Genomic DNA, 19,079 nt, shown 5'->3' on the forward strand with positions numbered 1-19,079 from the left:
AGTATTTACATTTTTAAAGTTTAGTGAATATATGTTAAATTAATTTTTGTTAGGTTAGATTTCGTCAGTATTTTTCATTTGTAATAACTAACAGAGTTATAACGAGTGATAAATGGTTGACGTTAAGTAAAGTTCATTGAGTAACTGGTTATAATTTAAAGTTTAGTGGGTAATTAGTTATAATTTAAAGTTTAATAAGTAAATAATTATAATTAATGTATGTTTATTAATTTTATCCCAATTATTGCAAATCACTGAATCTGGGACAAAATAATAAAAAAGGGTTCACAAAAATCAGTGCTAAACAAAAATCAGTTTTTTTGATTGATTAATTAATTAATTGATTGATTATATCTGAGTTGATTGGGCTGGGCGATAACAAGGGAATGTATCCAGCTACATGGATCAAAGCATGTGCTTAGTCATGTGATCAGCAATCCTCATTGAAGCGACACGTGCCCCATGGTCTCTCCTTGTCCCCAGATTGAGAGATTCACTGCCACGTGTCATTCTTTTTTTCAAATTTCGTCCAGGCTTGAGCACATTTTTTATTTGGCTTCGTATCGAATTTGGTTATAATTATTTTTATCCAGAAAAAAATAAATAAAAAAGAATTTGGGTAAAATTTATTTTTCTCAAACAAATTTTTATTATATTTATTACTAAGACTTGCAGAATTATATCTCTACCATATATTATTATTATTATTTTAAATCTTATAGTTTGCAAAAAAAAAAAAAAAAAATTATATTGCTTGAACTGGGCGTTTAATTAAAGCGATGGGTACATACATATATATATTTAAGTATATAATTAAGGTGGAGACGAATTCATTTTTCCCTAATTAAAGGTGCCATATATATACGTACCATCTCTATATATGTTACCTGGGCTGGTAGACAAATTATGCATATACGTACCATCTCTAAATTAATGCTGGTCTCATTCCTTCTTGAAATTAAAACTGCATGTTCCTAATTTGTTTTAGGTTTTGCCACGTACGTACGTCCATGGCAAGAAGAGGGGTGTCTCTTTCAATATTGTAAACACAAGATATTAAATCATTTTCCTATTGTAAATCATAACTAATTAACCCGTGTCACTAATTATGTTCTTGTTGATCAGCCAGTGTTTTATTGCTCAATTAATAGTTATTAATCCTTCTTTTAACAAGTACAGGCTCTCTAATTGCTCCTACTCCAACCCAGACCTGCAGCTCTGGGCTTACCCAAAAGGTGATATATAGTTTAAAGGGGGACAAAAATTAATAGAAGAAATTAAATAGACGCTGCATGCATGCAAGCAAATGGTTTTGTACACCGTACTGGCAGCTGAAGCTTTAGGTGGATAGATTTGGGTGAAATTGATATAATTATTGATGTAGCATACACAATTAACGTTCGTTAAATTAATTAATATCCAAGGAACTAATTAAAGAACCAAAATTGGGAAAGAAATTTCAGTAAAGATCCCACTCCCAGCCATGAAAAAATAATTATTGGGTTAGATTTAATGATCTAGTTTTACAACCTTCTCCTCCTTTGGCATCCTAGTTAACTTTAACCTTGAAAATGCAACAAAACAAAGAAGATATAGATATGTAATTGAAAGTGCAAGTGCATGAGACGTCTTCAAGTCTCTCATTCCATCATCAGATCAAGAGATTAATTCTGTCCTCACAAGTAGTGTTTCTAAGTTCCAAACCATAACTTTTAATGGTTTTTACTACTAATATTATTATATCTGCAACTCGATCCATTGAACTCTTCTTCTTCTTCGTCTTCGTCTTCTTCTTGTTGTTGATGAGTTGAAACGGAATGATCATTTGGAGCTGGAGATTGTGTCTTTCTGAGATGAGAGGATGGCATCAAGGGCTTCCTTTACTTGAGAAATATCAGGAGCTTTTCCTCCTTGAACAGGCCAGAACTCATCCGTTGCCAACACCTACTTATATATATATATATAGAGAGAGAGAGAGAGTTAAGATCAAAATCCCTCCCACTTAAAAAGTGTATTTTAATAATTTGTAAGCTTTTCATGATCCAATTATTCTCTGATTTGAGTTCTCACCTTCACTTGTAACTGAAGAAACTTGACATAGCTTATGGCTTTCTCCAGCATGGTAACCAAATCAACCTGCAAATAACAAACATGTAGGAAAATCATTAAATAACACGGATTTAATTTCAGGTGATTATATGAAGAAGCCAAATTTGTAATTAATACTACGAATAATGATTTAGCAGGAAATTGATTGATTACCCACCTTGGAACCATTAGGAACAAGCTCCTGCAGTATCTTTAGCCTCTCACTGATCCTTTCCCGTCGGTTCTGCAACACAAACATTCCCTCAATATATATATAATAAACCCCCATTAAATCTAGATTTTAATTACTTCATTGCTAATCAAGCTTTGTTTATAAGAACATCAAGCCTGTTGACTTGATTCAGAAGCAAACTTACCTTTGCTGCCACACTCTGTGGGTCCTTGGATACAGTAGTTAACTTTGGCTTCGCCTTCTTTGTTTCTCCAGTGGCGCTGCACTGTCTCTTCCCACTCCCAGCTTGACCGCTCTCTCCCTGTTCAGATGAATGATTCAAACCCCAAAACACAGTGAGAAGAAATAAGCTAAATTTCGATGCAATTTTGAAGGAATTAAAGGAAAAAATACCGAATGGGGACGCTTATTGAAGCTTGCTAATTCTTGTGTTCCAAACTCCTGAATGGTGGAAATGGCGGCGGTATCTGCTTCGAAATTCGGCCACCCAAATGAATCTCCGGCCGGCCCATGTTGGGTCTCTCTCGTGCAAGATTGAACACAGTTGAAATCAGGCAACAGGCGTGAACTCGAGATGCCGTGGAACAGATTGTCTTCCCAGATCGAGTAGTAGTCATTATTCTGATGATCATTTTGTTCGAAGCTGAGAAAAGATCCAGAGCCACGCATGGAAGTACTATTGTTGCATCTAGTTTTGAAGTTGATCACAGAGCTGTGAGCTTCCTCGGGCTGACAGTTTGCGGCGCCGCCATAGACGTAGCCGCCGCTGGAATTGGTGCTGCTGGGACTGGAAAGTGAGGAAGAGCGGCTCACGGCGACGGCGAATTTCTTGACATAGACGGCGCCGGCGGCCTTATCCGAGGGATCTCCGCCGTCAGGCACCGCCTTGTTCACGTAAATCTGATCGGGAGAGGATTCCTCGGAAACCTGAGCTGAGAAATATGTAGAGGCCTGATCGAGCAAGCTCATCTGTGGATCAGAATCCTTAGGGTCCTTGGCAAGGGCCATGGATAGAGGGATGAATTAACAGGGGATGATTAAACTAGAACACTACTAAAGCTAGCTAGCTCAACTAGGCAAGGTTACAATGTAGACTTCAAGGTTATGGTTTTTATACTAATCAATATGCTAAGGGTAGGAGGAGTTTAAGAATTTGTCCCAATTAACTGATTGAATCCGTTTGATTTGAATTTTTATTTAACAAAGTTTTGCGTTGATTTTATTTTTTTAGATTCAATTGTTATTTTACTAAATTCTGAATTATATTACTAAATTTATAGAGAGTTCATCTGACCCGAATCATATAAAACAATGCCAAAAAAGGCTTAGGCTCACTATATTTTGTTTAGAATTTATATTAAAACAGTTAAACAGATCTTAATATTTTGATATATTATACAGGCTTTGAATTATAAAATTTGTTATATATATGTGATATATATTTGTTCAGATTTTAAAACCATCCAACCCCAATTTAATTGAGTTGGATTTGGTTTGATTTTAATTTGCAATTGAGTTAGTGCTGAGATCAAAATTTTAAATCTTTTAGAATTTTTTTAGATCCAAAATTTATATAAAATTCAAATTAACCTGACGCATAAACACTGTTGAGATAGTTTATCTAAATATAACTATGACAATCTACGAGTAACAAATTTCATTAAATAAATTAAATTTCATAAACACTGTTGAGATTTTCAAGCTAGCCATATTACTAAATATCCATAATTCCAGATAAGCTAAGGAAATTTCACCATATATTTTACTAATTAGTAAACATACGACAACTTTGTGATTTCAATCACCACCCTTCTCCCTTAAAATAAATTAATAAGAAGAAGTGTGTTGTGTGTGTGTGTGTGTGTATATATATATATATAGCAAATTATCAAGTAAGTCACTATATTTTGATTTTTAATCAATTCGAACAGTGTTTTTTAAGAAGGGTTTACAAATAAATTATTATACTTTTAAACTTTAATTACAAACCCGACCAATTTAATCTTAAAATTAAAGTATAGTAACTTATTTGACATTTCAATATATCTATATATATGTGTGTGTGTGTGAATGTATTAATGGAAGCAGCTAGCAATAATAATAGATATATTTTTATGCAGTTGCATGGGGACTGTTAGCTGGCAGAGACGAATTGAAGACGATATTGTATATGTGTAAGTGTATGGGCGGGTAAATTAATTTAATAAGCAAAGAAGCAAAACCCTCGCCGGATCTTTCGCCGCCGATCCCACGTCTCAGATTCCCCCCCACCCAAATTCTTAGTGTACTCATCTCACTTAATTTCAGGAAACAGAAAGAGAGGCAGCAGCACAGCAGCTTCCTGCCTCCTCTCCTTCTTCCTGTTAACCACATGGACAATCCCTATTATTTATTTTCTAAAAAAATAATTCTATTTACAAGAAAAAGTATTTTCAATAAAAAATATTATTTTTTAGTCTCAAGAGAAATTATATAATAAGTAATAACTATAGAATATAACTTTCTCTAATATTATACATTTTTTGCATTGTAGAGAGGGGCCATGGCCATAGATGTATCATGAATGTGCTATGATTGTGAACAATGTTCACATATATAGAATCAAATTCAAAGACATAATTAATTTTAAAGATTTAATTACTTGGCTGCTGCTCATATTAATGAGAGTTTGAAGCATTGGTTTGACAAACTCGATGAAGATTGTGATCGATATGCATGCATGGTGTGGCTGTGTTTTCTGGGCCAATCGAATCAAGGTTGGCATTGGCAGAAGAGCAATTTTCCTTGTCTCAAGGAGACTCTTATATATATTCTTTGCCCAACAGCACAGAGAGATCATAATCTCGCAAACCCATGTTCATTTAACAGGTAGTCTGCAGTTTAACTATATATATGAGCATTATCTTTTGGAGGATAAAACTAACTATATTCTTATTCGCTTGAAATTTAATTTTTTGCTGTCATAAAAATAAATAAAGTAGCAAGAAGTACGGGTTGTAAGTGTTAACCGCGGCGTGGAGGCATATATGCACGTGGAAATGAATGTTGAAGAGATTGGTTGACCATGAACAGACAGCTTTTAGCATTTTGGTTCGCCCTTATGGAGACTTAAGAGAGAGTTGACCACCATTAATTAATGTACGTAATCCATTTTTATCTTACACTAATCACTGCATCAAATCAAGAGGCAGTACGTAGCATTCGGGATATTAATATGTCATTCTCTATCTCAACTTCTATCAGAAATTCTCCGCGAATGGACATATATATCTAGCAATCTAATTATTTTGGTTTACCCTCTCTTTATGCAAAATTCCGATTCGATTCGAGGTAAATGCTAATAATGTGTAAAATATGAATACATATATAATATGATTAAAACGACGACATATGTTAAAGACAAAAGATAATAGTCATGATTAAGATAATTTGAACGTATAAAAAATTGAAGAAAGTGAATAAAAGTAATTTTAAAATGAGTAAATATGAAAATCAAGAAAATTTGAAAAGAGACTCAATAAAATCTTAACTGTAAACGTAACATTGGATGTAATATTCCTAGCTATAAATAGAAATAGATAGAAGTCTGAAATTAGTACCATCAACTTTCAGACCTCGCTTAATAAAAATTAAGCCTTGTAATTACTGTTGTGTGTATCACAAGCAATTGCTACTGGTTTTGCCATGGTCAAGCCTTCTAAATTGTTGGTTTCAATATATTTATTATAGTCTCAATTAGAGAACCAAAAAGTTGTTCTGGAAAGCCAGACCCATTAAACTCGACAATTTTTGTAAGCCTGCCAGGGTATAAATGTTGAGAAAATCTATCCCTTTTTCTCTTCTGACATACTCAAAACTCTCATCGGTAATTTAAAAACAAAAGTTTGAGCAACCAACAAAAAGGAAGCCCCGCATCATCACTACAGTAGTAGCTGCAAAATCAATATAAAAATGACAAGGGCTCTCATTTGACTGCTGATCCGTACAAGCACGGGCATCTTCCAAGTATCACTGCCACCTCAACCTGCAATGGATACAATTGTGTGATTAAGACTGCATTTGTTGTGCGAGAGCTGATTATATACAAGGGTTGGTTTTACCTCAAATAGACGGTAGCAGATCATTTACATTCCTCCAGAAGGCATGCTCATAATGACAACCACCACCTGCACGTTCAGGATTATTAACCTTAATTTGGGCCAGAGAAAATTAATGAATAAATAAGCAGAGTTTACTAAGAAAGGAGCAGAAGCAACCAACAAACCAATAAAATCTCATACAGTAGTGCAAAAACAATAGTGCAATTACGAACCATAAGAGAATTGATAGGCAAGAGATGCAACAGCAGGCAGAAATCATCTAAGCATCACATAACGAAATCCAGACCAACGAGTTTAAGTTTGAGGATCACAGCAGATGGCACAAACCAAACAGTGACCATAATATTGTGTAATAGACAATACTCGGTACTTTTTATTCTGAGCATCATAAAGCAGATGGTACTTACTGTTCGTCCTGGAGTTGCTCTTTACCCTTTTTCTTGTTCTCAACATTTTGCGTTCTTGTAGAACTCGAACCAATAGCCAAAGTGAGGTCAAGAAATGGAGTATCAGCATCAGATGGTTGTTCTAATCTAGGTTTCTTGGATTCATGAAAGGGTTGATCAGTTGCTGGAACATTGTTGAGTTTGCCTGGGCCAGTCTCTGGAACTCCGGTGCTTGGCACTTTAAGGGTAGATCCACCAGCTTCAACTTCATTCTTTTTGCTTTGAGTAAGGCCTAAACTACCAGTGTTTGCTGCCACAGTCATAATGACATCATGGGTACTGTTGGGCTCATTAACGATATGTGATGCAGCATAAAACCTATTCGACTTGATAATCTCAGAGAGTACAGTTCTTGAGTCAGAATTACCTGCAGAAGTATCAGCAAGTCAATCACATAATATACACTATATCTCCTTATGGAAAGAGTATGTTGGCCAACTCCAAGGAGCACACAATTCAGTCTTAATACAAAACCTTTTTCCCCCCTCCCAAAATAAATATATAAAGCAACCATATGAAATGATAAAAGAAACATTGCCAACACATGCACATAGTGTACTCCATACAGGAGGAAAAAGTTTGCACCTATCGTATATGATCTAAGCAATTGATACTTTTCCTTGTCAAAAAATGCAGAACCAATCAATGAACACACTTGAAAGCATAACCAACTTAGACATGTTCTAGAAATGGTTGCATGTACAATGAAGAGGACCTAATTTTGAATTACTCTAGTGCCCATTTACAAGAAAAAGGAGGTGGTCAAAGTTGAGGAAAGAATAAATTAAGGAATCAAGCTAATGAGCAACAATATAAAACTTTGGGAAAGAGTGATTGAGCAAAGATTAAGAAGAGAAACTGAGATGTCTAAGAACTAATTTAATTTCATGTCCGGTAGGTCAACAATGAGATGTAGAACAGATCTGAAATTCTAAGGATACAGACTGATTGGAGGCTTATTTAGGGTTAGAAGGCTACGGGAAATTGTTGCAAAGGCTAGGGTCTAGATATATAATAGGTTGGTAGGCAATTCAGAGGCAAAATATGGCTGAGAAGATGAAATTTGGGGCTGAAATTAGGGTTACGAAAATAAGATTATATACGAAATTGAAAGATTAGAAGAGAGAAATATCTTTTAGGCATAACAAAGGTTAGGCAGGCATCACACAATTCAATGAAAGCATAACATGAATAGAGAAAACTACAGCAATATTCTTCTATATGAAAATGGAGATCTTGGACTGGTATTTATGGAGTTCTAGTAATGCTATTCCTACTAGGGTTAGGAAATCCTTTTTCTATTAGCAAAACTAAACAATAAATAAACTAATAATGATAAGACTAGTAATGTATCAGAAATAAACCTGAACACACTATAAATAAAGTAACAGAAAGATTTCAGAAAACATTTTGTAAAAAATATCTTAATCTTAATGCGTAAAACATGAAAACTAAGTCTGGAAAAGCTTCAAAAAGGGTCCTTCAACCATATCCTACACCAATGCTGGGGCCTTAGAACTTGTTTTAAGACGCTTTTTATGTCTTTAGAGCTTGTTGTCAATGCACTCTATCAGAAACTTATATACTTATTGAGGTGCCTAATGGAAAGGCATGGAGATAAACATAAGAATTGACTTGTGGTGTTTATAGATTTAGACAAAGCTTGTGACAAAGTCTCTAGAAAAGTCTTATAAGAGGGTTTTAGAAAAGAAATGAGTCTGAATTGCTTATATACAATTTATTAGAGACATGTATCATGAAGTAGAAATGCATGTTAGAACATATGGAAGAGGTACCGAGGCTTTTCCAATTAAAATAGAATTACGTCAAGGATCTGGTTTAATCCCTTACCTATTTCCCTAGTAATGGCTAAACTCAGTAAACATATCCAAGCAAAGGCGGCGTTGTGTATGTTATTTGTAGATAACATTGTGATGGTGGATGAGACAAAAGAAGGCATGAATACTAAGCTAAAAATATGGAATAACATTCTAGAATCTAGAGGTTTAAGTTCAAAATCAAATATATCGAAACTGGAAAAATGTTATAGTAAAACTGAAAGATCAAGTCATACCAAGAAAAGATCAATTAAGATATCTCGGATTAATCATCTAAAAAGATGAGAAGTTTAATGAGAATGTTACCCGTAGAATTAAAATAACATAGTTAAAATGAAAATGTGCATCTAGCGTTTTATGTAATAGTAAGATTCCATTAAAGATACTAGTAAAATTTAATAGAACGACTATAAAAACCAACTTTGTTTTATAGCACATAATGTTGGGTAGAAAAGCACCAACATGTGTAATATATGAGCATAATGAAAATGAAAATGTTAAAATTGATGTCTAGCCATACAAGAAAAAGAATAAAATTAGAAATAAGTATATTCTTAATAAGGTTGGAGTGACCCCTATTAAAGATAAACATAAGAGACACAATTAAGGCAGTTTGGTCATATGAGAAGAACAATAAAAGCTCTTGTGAGTAGAGGGGATGGAACGCAACATGTATCCAGTAAAAAAGGTAAAGGAAGACCATGAAAAACTTGGTATAAGACACAATATAAGCTATAAGGACCTTATAAAAAATAAAGCTATAGATAGAAATGGCTAGAGAACTAGAATTCGTGTAATTAATGGAACTCTGCATGGTGGTATAAAGACTTTATATGTTGTTGTCTTGTCTCGATCATGGTTAGGACAAGAAGCCACAGTGACAAAGGGAAGCCGGTTAAAATACTTTGGGTCCGTGACAATAAAAGGAAAAGGAGCCACAATGACATACATGATGAGGAAGAAAATACAATAACGGAAAAACAGCTCCATTAGGATCAGCTTTGAATGCATGTGAGAGAGAGAGAGAGAGAGAGAGAGAGAGAGAGAGAGAGAGCAAGGATCAACTACAAAATACAATAATGGGAATATATTTTCGCTGGGGTCAGCAATTTGGTACTAACTCTGTTTTTTAGCACAAGAAATTGGACTGTTACGCTCTGGAAAGATATAGTTAATTCAATGAACCAGACCAGATATTTCATACAATAAATGAAATTAAATGACTCTTTGACACTGAAAAAAATCTAGAAAAGTCTCAGAAAAACATTTTTCATCTCCTTTCTTGGTGACATGAGCCATCTTCCAATATCCTAATAGACTATGAACTACTTGATCTCTTAGGTGCATACAACAATAATGACAACAATCACAATCCTTAACTTGATCTCTTTGATGCATGAAAAATAAAAAAATAAGAGAGAGAGAGAGAGAGAGAGACACACACACACACACACAAACAACAGATGAAAGTATAAATGCAGAAAAACACAATCTAACACCAAATTACCTTGTCTATGCAGATTTTAACAATAATTACAACAACAATGATTCTATGAGGATTTTTAGAGAATACCCAAAAGTGATAGGATAACAGCCCGTGCCGCCAACCTCTCAGCATTTTTCTTGTTTTTGCCTTCCAGACCAGTGTAGGTAACCCCATTGAACACCAAAGAAGACACAAAAGCAGGAACCAATCCCCCTTGCTTAATTGTGTTATAAGCAGGTTTCTGTATCTTCATCTTCATAGCATATTCATTGAGGATAGCCTTGCAAAAGATGGGAACCTGGATTAATAATGAGAAACAGTTAGAGACAGACGTGGGGTGGGGATGCACAAGGGGATATTATTCAAACAGTAGCTGAGAAAGAAAAGAGAGAGAAGAGAATCAAATATCATAAAATTAAAATGCTAGAACACAAAACTATGCCCAATACACACCAAAGTAAATTGACAAAATAATGTTTCCAATTCCATTATTCCTTGTGCTACTACCAGTGAAGAAAACTAATTAAAAAATGATCCAGTGCACAAGACTCTCCACTTTGTAGATCAGTCCCACATAAACCAATTACAATTAACATCAATCTAGTCCTGTAATTGCGTTGTAATTAAATTTGGTCAAACTTTTAAGGAAGTTTTCATCGTTCTTACTGTGTAACATGCATTAAAGTAATAATGAGGCTAAAGTTTTAACAATTTTATTGAAATGTTAATTCATTTATGGAAGTTTCCATTATGAGTTTTGAAGCATATTTCAATAGACTGTCAAATGAAAAACGTCAAATTCAGGCCACTCCAGAGGGCTATTTTCTATCTCGTACAAGTGGTTAGAATTGAACCTTATAGATATACTATTAGGCTACTTTCTTTCTTACACAAGTAACCTTAATTGATGAACCACAATGAGACGAATTAGGTGATGTAGTTTGACCTAAGGTCTCAAAACCATTTTGATTTAATATGCAACAGGTAAGCTGAACTTAGATTTCCAACTTGCAATCTTTTTTGAGACATTGCTGGTGGGATTAAAACTATATCAGTTAAATATTAAGTAATTACTAACATTCAATTTGAACTTGGGCGACAACCAAAACATCTCAATGGCATCCCAATACAGGTAAGTCAATAAAACATAACTTTTTAAAATGGTATAAAATCTCAAGCTACTTGGCAACTAAGCCAATTAATCCATTTAAAACAACAATACAAAACTTAAATTAGTATGCCAAAAAACAGAACCATTGCGCAAGACATACTTCCAGTAAGGTAATACCTTAATGTAAGACCTAACATAGTAAGGCAAAAATGAAGATCATGCTTGCCGCATACCTCAAAAGTAAACAAGGTCATCTCATGCCTTGATTTTTGGGAAACACCAACCAATGCTGCCCTAGCAGCATCTTTCTCTGCAGCCGTTCGATTTGCAAATGTTCCTGCCGAGTTGTAATAATCCCCTTTGATCAGAACAGTGGATCTGAACCTCGGAGGATGCTGATCTCCTTCCATAACGGTTTGATATGTCGGGAGACCAAGACCGAGACTCTGGGTGTACTCTTGTAATTGATTCTTAAACGTTAAGTTTTCAGGAAGATCTAGCAATTTAAAGGGAAGGAAATTAATTATCAAAAAAGGCACTACGAGCACATGATGCAGTATATGCTAACAGGATGTCATGGATACCTAAAATTGCAATCTTGAGTACAAGGATAAAAAAAAATGATTGCAATAGTTCAAGTGTGATTTCTGGTTCCAGATATTTGTATTCACTGATAGCATTGAAGGTGACCATTCTGGATGTGATAAAGCAGGCGCTTGTTTTGATATTCAATTTCAGTTGTGAACAGGATGCAGTTGTGATTATGATTATCTGTGAAATGTGTTGGTGTTGTAGATGGCTCAGGGTTGCTATGATTTTCTGTTAAATGTTGCAGAACGTAGTGAATTGGTTTAACGAATACTCTGTTGTCTTGATTTAGTTACCACTCTGCTTTCCTTGTGGTTTTGGTGGATCAGGGCTCCCAAGAGCTTTGGATAGTTCAGAGCTTTCCTGGTTTTTGCTTTTGATGTTCAGTTGTGCTTTTGGACCACTGTATGTAGCATGGACTTCTTCTTCTCATAATTAATAAAAGTCATCTCTACTTATCAAAAAAAAAAAAAAACAAACAAACATGGGGATATACATGAACATATGTTTCTTATACATAGTTACAATTGATAATGACATGAATTCTCAAGCACCATCAACTCTAAGCTAGTTAGAACTTGTTTCCAGTCCAGGGAAGAGATATCATGTGAGATATTTTCATCATTTATACGAAACAACTCTCCGAAATTTCACCAAGCTACACGAGCACGTCATCTCTTTGCAAGCCTCAGTTAGAATTTGGGGGAAAAGTAGAAGCTTAAAAGTTGGTACATAGAATTAAAACATTACCAATTGATAAAAACTATAAGTATATAGCCAAGGTTCTAAATGCAAATTCTGATGGATGCATTTCAAAAGCTGCTTATTATCTTCTAAAATTCCAAAACTGCAATACAGATACAAGCAAATTATACCATGTGAAAATAAATAATGTCTAAATACAGGATATGCATGCTAGATAAATCAGTTCATAGTATAACAGACAACTGTAAATTAAAGAATAAACAAGTTTAAACACATAAAAATACATGAATAATAACTAGTCAAAATGAAAACAGAAAAGCTGGTCTACGAGGTAGACCCTTGGAGTTTGAGCCTCCCTTTGAAGTGCAACTAGTCAGCAACAACTCTTAAGATACAATCCTAATATTCCAAGATAATCATAACCAAAAAGGGTTAGTAAGCATATAAATTGCCAAACAAATATGTGCAATACAATATTTTAAAAAGATGGTCATAATCAATAAAGAACATAGAACTACAAATAAAATGAAGGTTTGAACTTCTACTAAATTTCAAACAATGTATTAAAATACCCTCAGTTCCAATTAACTAGTATTAAGAAATATGTGGCATCTTATTTTAGAAGGCAACCTCCCCATTTTCTGAGGGTCAACGAATGGCTGTTTCTATACACAATCTTACTCTTACTTTATAAATAAAATGATTCCACAATTCAAGCCCAAATAAGCAACCTTACTATCACTACTAAAACTCACCCTCGTATCACATCATATTTCAACTTTGAAATACACACACACACACACACACACTTCAGAAAGGACAAAAAATAACGTTCCGGAGGGGGGGGGGGGGGGGGGGGGAAAAAAAGAGCGACGTGCAATCAAGAAAGACCCAAAAGCAAACAATTCTGCACCAACATAGATATGTTTGCCTTAGCATTTATATATGCTAGTGTGCATTTGTATTTTGCGGAATACATGGACCATAACATTCAAATGCATTCCTCTAAATGAGAGGAATCCCAAGTTCTGCAAAGACACCAAACACTCAAATACTTCATTTTCACGAAGAGAGGCAAACTATAAAGCCATCTTCAAAAACAGAAGGAGCAACAAACAGACCTACCCTATCGAAAACCAGCAACAGCAACTACAACAAGACAGACCATAATTAGGCACCATATCTGAAACACTCGGCTCAGTAAGCGAACTAAAAATCAAAACTCATCCATCAAACAGCACCGCCTGTGCACGAATTTCCCTCCCACGAGAAACTTGAGACAACAGAAGATCGATCCCTGACTTTCCTTGCATTTCTCTGGCATTTTTCCAAGCCTCGAACAAAATGGAAATTGAAGGAGAAAGCAGAGAAAAAGGGCTTACCAGACGGAGCTGGAACATTGTTCGTCGCGGTATCACGTCGTTGGGGCTGGGCCCCTCCTGATTCTGAGCCTCGTACTGACATGTTGGATAGGGAAGAGATTAAAAGTCTTTCAGTCAAGGCTTGACTGAAACCTCTAGAAGATGTTCGGAGAAAGATGATAGACTGTAATGAAAAATGTTTTATGTTGTTTGGCACATGTCTTTATAGGGGTAAAATTTTACTTAAAAAGACATTTTAATTATTTTTATAAATTATTTATTTTTTTCATTTAAGGTATTTGTATTTATCTTTCTATTCAAAAACTCCTCATATTTTGATCACATAAAATTAGAAGGTAAAATATTATATCTCTAGTCACTCTAAAATCGAAATAAAGTTTTACAAAAGTTAAATAAATAATACATAATTTAATCGGAGTATAGATATCATCTGTTGCGACTCTAATAAATGACTATTTATTTAATCTAAGTTGCTAATTGTCAAGTCTTATATTATTTTGTTTTGTCCTTCTCCCATTCGATACTATTTATAAATTGGAATAAGTGGTGCATAATTTGAGGGTGATAACTTTTTGAATGCAAAGATCTTTAAGCGTGATCTTAAGAAATGATTCTCGCATCACTTGATTGACTTATTAGTTGTCAAGACTTAAGCTTTTCATTCTTCTTCCACCCTCTCGATCTTTTTTTTTGGTATAATTTCTTTCCTATTATCTTCTTTTGTTCAATTGTTTAAACAAAAGAAGATAATGTGTCGTCATGTTTGCATCATTGCAATTGACCATCAATTCTTCTTATCCTTTTTTAATACAAATCACTTAATAATATTCACAAAAAATTAAGTCAAATTAATAACAAGGGCTCTAATACAATACTCTTGTATGAATAGAAATGTTGTTGCATTCCCGTAGAAAAAAAGATTACTTATAATTTATTTTAAAAAGAATATTCGATACTTAAATTAGACACTATTTATAAATTATGAAATTTAAAATATAATAAGTAAAAAAATAAATGAAATCTCTCTAGATATAAGTTGGCCTTGTACATTTAATAGTTGAAGAATGGGGTCGCATGATGTCGTGAAATTAAGAATTAAAATTTGATACTTTGAATTTGGGAATTTTTTTTTTTGAACTTTGTGTTTTTAAATTGGACTAGAACAGTTAAAATTCTCATAAAGTTGCCTAAACTTAACAAGTTTTGAAAATAATCAAAGGGTAATAATTTAGCAGTGGGTAATTATACAAGTAACTTTAATGTGTCAAAATCAAATTTCATCAATTTTAGATATTATCCTGAAAATTCTATTTATTTTTTTAATATTTCTTTTTTTTTTAGGTTAACACACCATCACGAACGCTCCCACTGTTGATCCCACGATATCGATAAAAGATGTAAATAAGAGAAATCAGCGGTTAGTTCAATCCCTACCCTCGCCATAAATGTAAGAACGACAAGTGATTTTTAACTTTCAAGATTACTCTGACTGCTGAGTTTTTCTCCAATCAAGACTTGAATATTAAGGACTCAAAAAGTATCACGTTGAGTGCTTTCGTTGTCAGTTGGGCTATTTTTACATTATCTTAATCTTAAATAAGGTTGTTGTTAGTCAGACTCAGATAGATACACCTAACCTCAAGTCTATTGAAAAAAAAAAAAACAAAATTAAAATTGTATTTAAGATTAATAATTTTTGTTTTAGATAAAACTATTTTATTTAATGATTAAATTATGATTCTTCTGGAAAGCGTCGGACCCGGGTATGCTTCCCATCGGTTTCGGGCATCCACCACATCGCTAGGGTTTTTGATGTTTCTCCTTCTCCACTTCAATTGGGTTTCTCTGCCGTCGCCTTGTGATTTCTGTGCTCTTCATCGAGAACGATAACAAAATCATGGACAGGGCCAGGAAGCGATCTCACGGTGAAGGCTTTTCATCGTCGCCCTCGACGGTTGATCGCAGCAACAAGAAGCCACTACTCGGTAAGCGTCCAATCTTTGCTTCATATCTCGACATTCCGGATTTGCATCCGAAAGTGAAATTGCTCTGCGATATCGTAGCCAGTACCCATTCTCTGAGCGTCGAGAAGGTTCTCGAAGATACCGGCGTTCGGGTCACCCCCGAGGACGTCGAAGAAGTCCTCAAGTTGTCTTACGGTTTCCCTGGGCCCGTCGTGAAGTTCTTCCGGTGGGCGGGGTTTCAACTCAATGACAAGCACAGCCCCTACTCTTGGAACTTGGTGGTTGATTTGTTGGGCAAGAATTGCCTGTTTGATGCAATGTGGGACGCAATGAAGTCCATGAGGAAAGAGGGGTTGATTTCTTTGGCCACTTTTGCTTCTGTTTTTAGTAGTTATGCGGCCTCCAATCGGGTCCAGGAAGCTATCGTAACCTTTGAGGTTATGGATGATTATGGTTGTCCTCGTGATATTGTGGCGCTGAATTCGCTGTTGAGTGCAATTTGTAGGCACGGTGAGACGGCGAAGGCCAGAGAGTTCTTAAGTATTGTCAAGGATCAGATTAGGCCTGATGCTGATAGTTACGCAATTCTGCTGGAAGGGTGGGAGAGTGAAGGCGATGCGGCTGGTGCAAGGCAAAGTTTTGGTGAGATGGTGGCTGATATTGGTTGGGACCCAAGCAATGTCCCCGCTTATGATTCATTTCTGACCACTCTGCTCAAGGGTGATGGGATGAGCGAGGCGTTAAAGTTCTTCGCATCCATGAAGGATAGGAGGTGTTATCCAGGGATGAAGTTTTTTAAGGTTGCCCTTGAAGAATGTACGAGAACAGCTGATGCAAAGGGTGCCCTGCGTCTTTGGGAATCTATGGTTGAAATGGGTGGATTTAGACCAGATACTGAGATATATAATTCAATGGTTACTTTACTTTGTGAAGTTAAGGACTTTGATTTTGCTAATAGGTTGTTGGATGAGATGGTCTGTTATGGTGTTTTTCCAGATTCTCAAACTTACAATATATTGTTTCATTACTTAATTAAGGCTAGGAAGTTGCAGGAGGCTTCATCAATATTTTCTGAGATGACAAAAAATGAGCTTTTTCCTACTCACTCAGACTGCAGATCAGCTGTCCGTGTTTTTGTGGATAATGGGGAGGCTTATATGGCCATCAAAGTGTGGAAATGCATGATTGAGAATTACAATTCTGATTTGGAGGAAACTGGCAATCTACTAGTGTTGAGCCTTCGTGATAATAATAAGGTCCCGGAAGCTGTCAAGTATGCTGATGGTATGATTGACCGGGGGATCAAGTTGAACTCCTCCACATTATCAAAGTTGAAACAGAGCCTTAACAAAGCCCGGAAGGGCTATGTTTATGATGAACTTCTAAGAAAGTGGAAAACCCGATAGGTTGGTTTTTCAACTTGTAGTTTTTTTGTTAAGTCAGTTTCTAATTTAGTGAGTGCCTTTTTCTTTTCCTGTGTATGAGTCTGTCATTTTCTGCTTAGAGAAATAATGACTATGTACTTTGGCTGCTCTTGCTTGTTTATATATTTTCAAAATTAATTTCAATCACAAGGAACTGAAGTACCAAGTGTTGGCATTTGCTTATGGATCTCGCTGGCTATCTACTATATTAACAGCTCCTACTCTTTTTGCTTCTCAATTATTCTTAATAAAACTGCTTTTTTGGTATTTTTTGACTGAGCTTTCAATTGGTGTGTGCAGACATATGATGCTATTGCATTGTTTGCTTTAGCCAAGTGAACATTTTACAATTTCCATGATACCAAGGATTCAATATTTTCTCTCCTCTAGGTATTTTTATGAGATATTTGCGTGTTACTGTGAGACACTTGGCGCAGGCGCAATAAGAATGTTGCAAGGTTGATGCACAAGTTTGATCGAGACATGTTAAAGCGGTCATGTTTAAGCTTGTAAAGTTGTAGGCAGAAGCGGTATAGTTTTTTTCTTGGAATGTTGAAAACTGCCCTCTTTTGTCCCTTGGAGTGCTCTTAGATTTCAGCAACTAGCAAGCAATGAATATTGTTTATCAATATTAATGATGCTTAAATTGGACTTTTGGCTTCAAAATGTTGCCGGAAACCAATGGAGAAGTCAATTTTTAGGTTTCATTATTGCTGCCTATCATGTGTATAAAGAACCTTAGATAAACCCATACAAGTAGCTAAACAATGTACCATTCCAGACCCAAGCATCTCTACCTAGTTTGACTAGGGTAAATTTAACATATATTCACTGAATTTTAAAAATATAATTATTTACTCACTGAACTTTTAATTGTTCTTACCTGTTTACTGAACTTTGCTCAAGATCAATCATCTATCACTCGTTACATCTTGTAAACGAAAAATGTTCACGTGGCTAATAGAATTCAAAAAAATTTAATAAACACTCATTGAATTTTAAAAATGTAACTACTTATTTACTGAACTTTAGATTGTTATTACATGCTCATTGAACTGTACTTAACATCAACCATCCATCACTCGTTACGTCACCATCTAATCTTGCAAACGAAAAATGTCCACGTGCCTAATAGAATCCGAAATGGTCTAATCAAATTCTTATTTTCGACCAACTCAGTAATACCAGATTTCTCTCCCTTTCTCTCCCTTTTCCTTACTCTAACAACGATGATTGGCGTGTGAGAGGCGAGGTGGCAAGGCACTAGGTGGCAAGGCTCGGCGGTGACGGAGAGAGGCTCAGCAGTGACCGCGCACTGCTAGAGCTGAGTTGGCTGAAAATAAGAATTTGATTGAGCCACTTCAGATTCGGTTAGCCATGTGAGTATTTTCCATTTGTAAGATCAAATGATGTAACGGGTGATAGATGGTTAATGTTGAACAAAGTTTAGTGAGCATATAGTAACAATCCAAAGTTCAATGTGTAACTAATTATATTTTTAAAGTTCAGTAAGTGTTTGTTAATGTGAGCATCTTTTATTTACAAGATGTAATGACTAATAAATAGTTGACGTTGATCAAAATTTAGTGAGCAGATAATAATAATTTAAAGTTAATAAATAATTATATTTTTAAAGTTTTAAGTATATCTTAAATTTAGCAGGCTGATTACCAGTCCTCCCGTTTCCTCCATTGCCTTGAAAATTTTCTGATTTAGGTAAAGCATTTAGCCTTTCCTCAGTTTGTCATTTAACT

The 19,079-nt window shown here is 35.1% G+C and overlaps 3 protein-coding genes across 6 annotated transcripts; 1 reads left to right on the forward strand and 2 right to left on the reverse strand.

Moving 5' to 3' along the window:
* Nucleotides 1-1,595: 1,595 nt before the first annotated feature.
* Nucleotides 1,596-3,296, reverse strand: LOC127803703 (transcription factor RHD6). The gene is made up of 5 exons (XM_052340133.1): nt 2,675-3,296; nt 2,466-2,582; nt 2,267-2,332; nt 2,071-2,136; nt 1,596-1,944 (listed from the first exon to the last, which is right to left on the reverse strand). The coding sequence occupies exons 1-5, from the start codon at nt 3,287-3,289 to the stop codon at nt 1,822-1,824; spliced, it is 987 nt and encodes a 328-aa protein (XP_052196093.1). The 5' UTR covers nt 3,290-3,296; the 3' UTR covers nt 1,596-1,821.
* A 2,681-nt stretch (nt 3,297-5,977) lies between these two features.
* LOC127803705 (double-stranded RNA-binding protein 4-like) lies at nt 5,978-14,079 on the reverse strand. Of its 3 annotated transcripts, none has more exons than XM_052340134.1 (6): nt 13,938-14,079; nt 11,496-11,758; nt 10,239-10,449; nt 6,789-7,194; nt 6,382-6,447; nt 5,978-6,305 (listed from the first exon to the last, which is right to left on the reverse strand). In XM_052340134.1, the coding sequence occupies exons 1-5, from the start codon at nt 14,017-14,019 to the stop codon at nt 6,429-6,431; spliced, it is 981 nt and encodes a 326-aa protein (XP_052196094.1). In that variant the 5' UTR covers nt 14,020-14,079; the 3' UTR covers nt 5,978-6,305; nt 6,382-6,428. The 3 variants fall into 3 exon arrangements, with proteins under 3 accessions (XP_052196094.1, XP_052196095.1, XP_052196096.1); XM_052340135.1 differs by lacking the exon at nt 13,938-14,079 and adding an exon at nt 13,681-13,925; XM_052340136.1 differs by lacking the exon at nt 13,938-14,079 and adding an exon at nt 12,601-13,329.
* A 1,615-nt stretch (nt 14,080-15,694) lies between these two features.
* Nucleotides 15,695-18,012, forward strand: LOC127803702 (pentatricopeptide repeat-containing protein At1g77360, mitochondrial-like). Of its 2 annotated transcripts, none has more exons than XM_052340131.1 (2): nt 15,695-17,307; nt 17,626-18,012. In XM_052340131.1, exon 1 carries the CDS (start codon nt 15,835-15,837, stop codon nt 17,305-17,307), a length of 1,473 nt encoding a protein of 490 aa, XP_052196091.1. In that variant the 5' UTR covers nt 15,695-15,834; the 3' UTR covers nt 17,626-18,012. The 2 variants fall into 2 exon arrangements, with proteins under 2 accessions (XP_052196091.1, XP_052196092.1); XM_052340132.1 differs by having other exon boundaries at nt 17,716-18,011.
* Nucleotides 18,013-19,079: the final 1,067 nt, after the last annotated feature.

This window comes from Diospyros lotus, chromosome 6 (assembly GCF_014633365.1).
Source record: "Diospyros lotus cultivar Yz01 chromosome 6, ASM1463336v1, whole genome shotgun sequence".
Lineage (NCBI taxonomy): Eukaryota > Viridiplantae > Streptophyta > Magnoliopsida > Ericales > Ebenaceae > Diospyros > Diospyros lotus.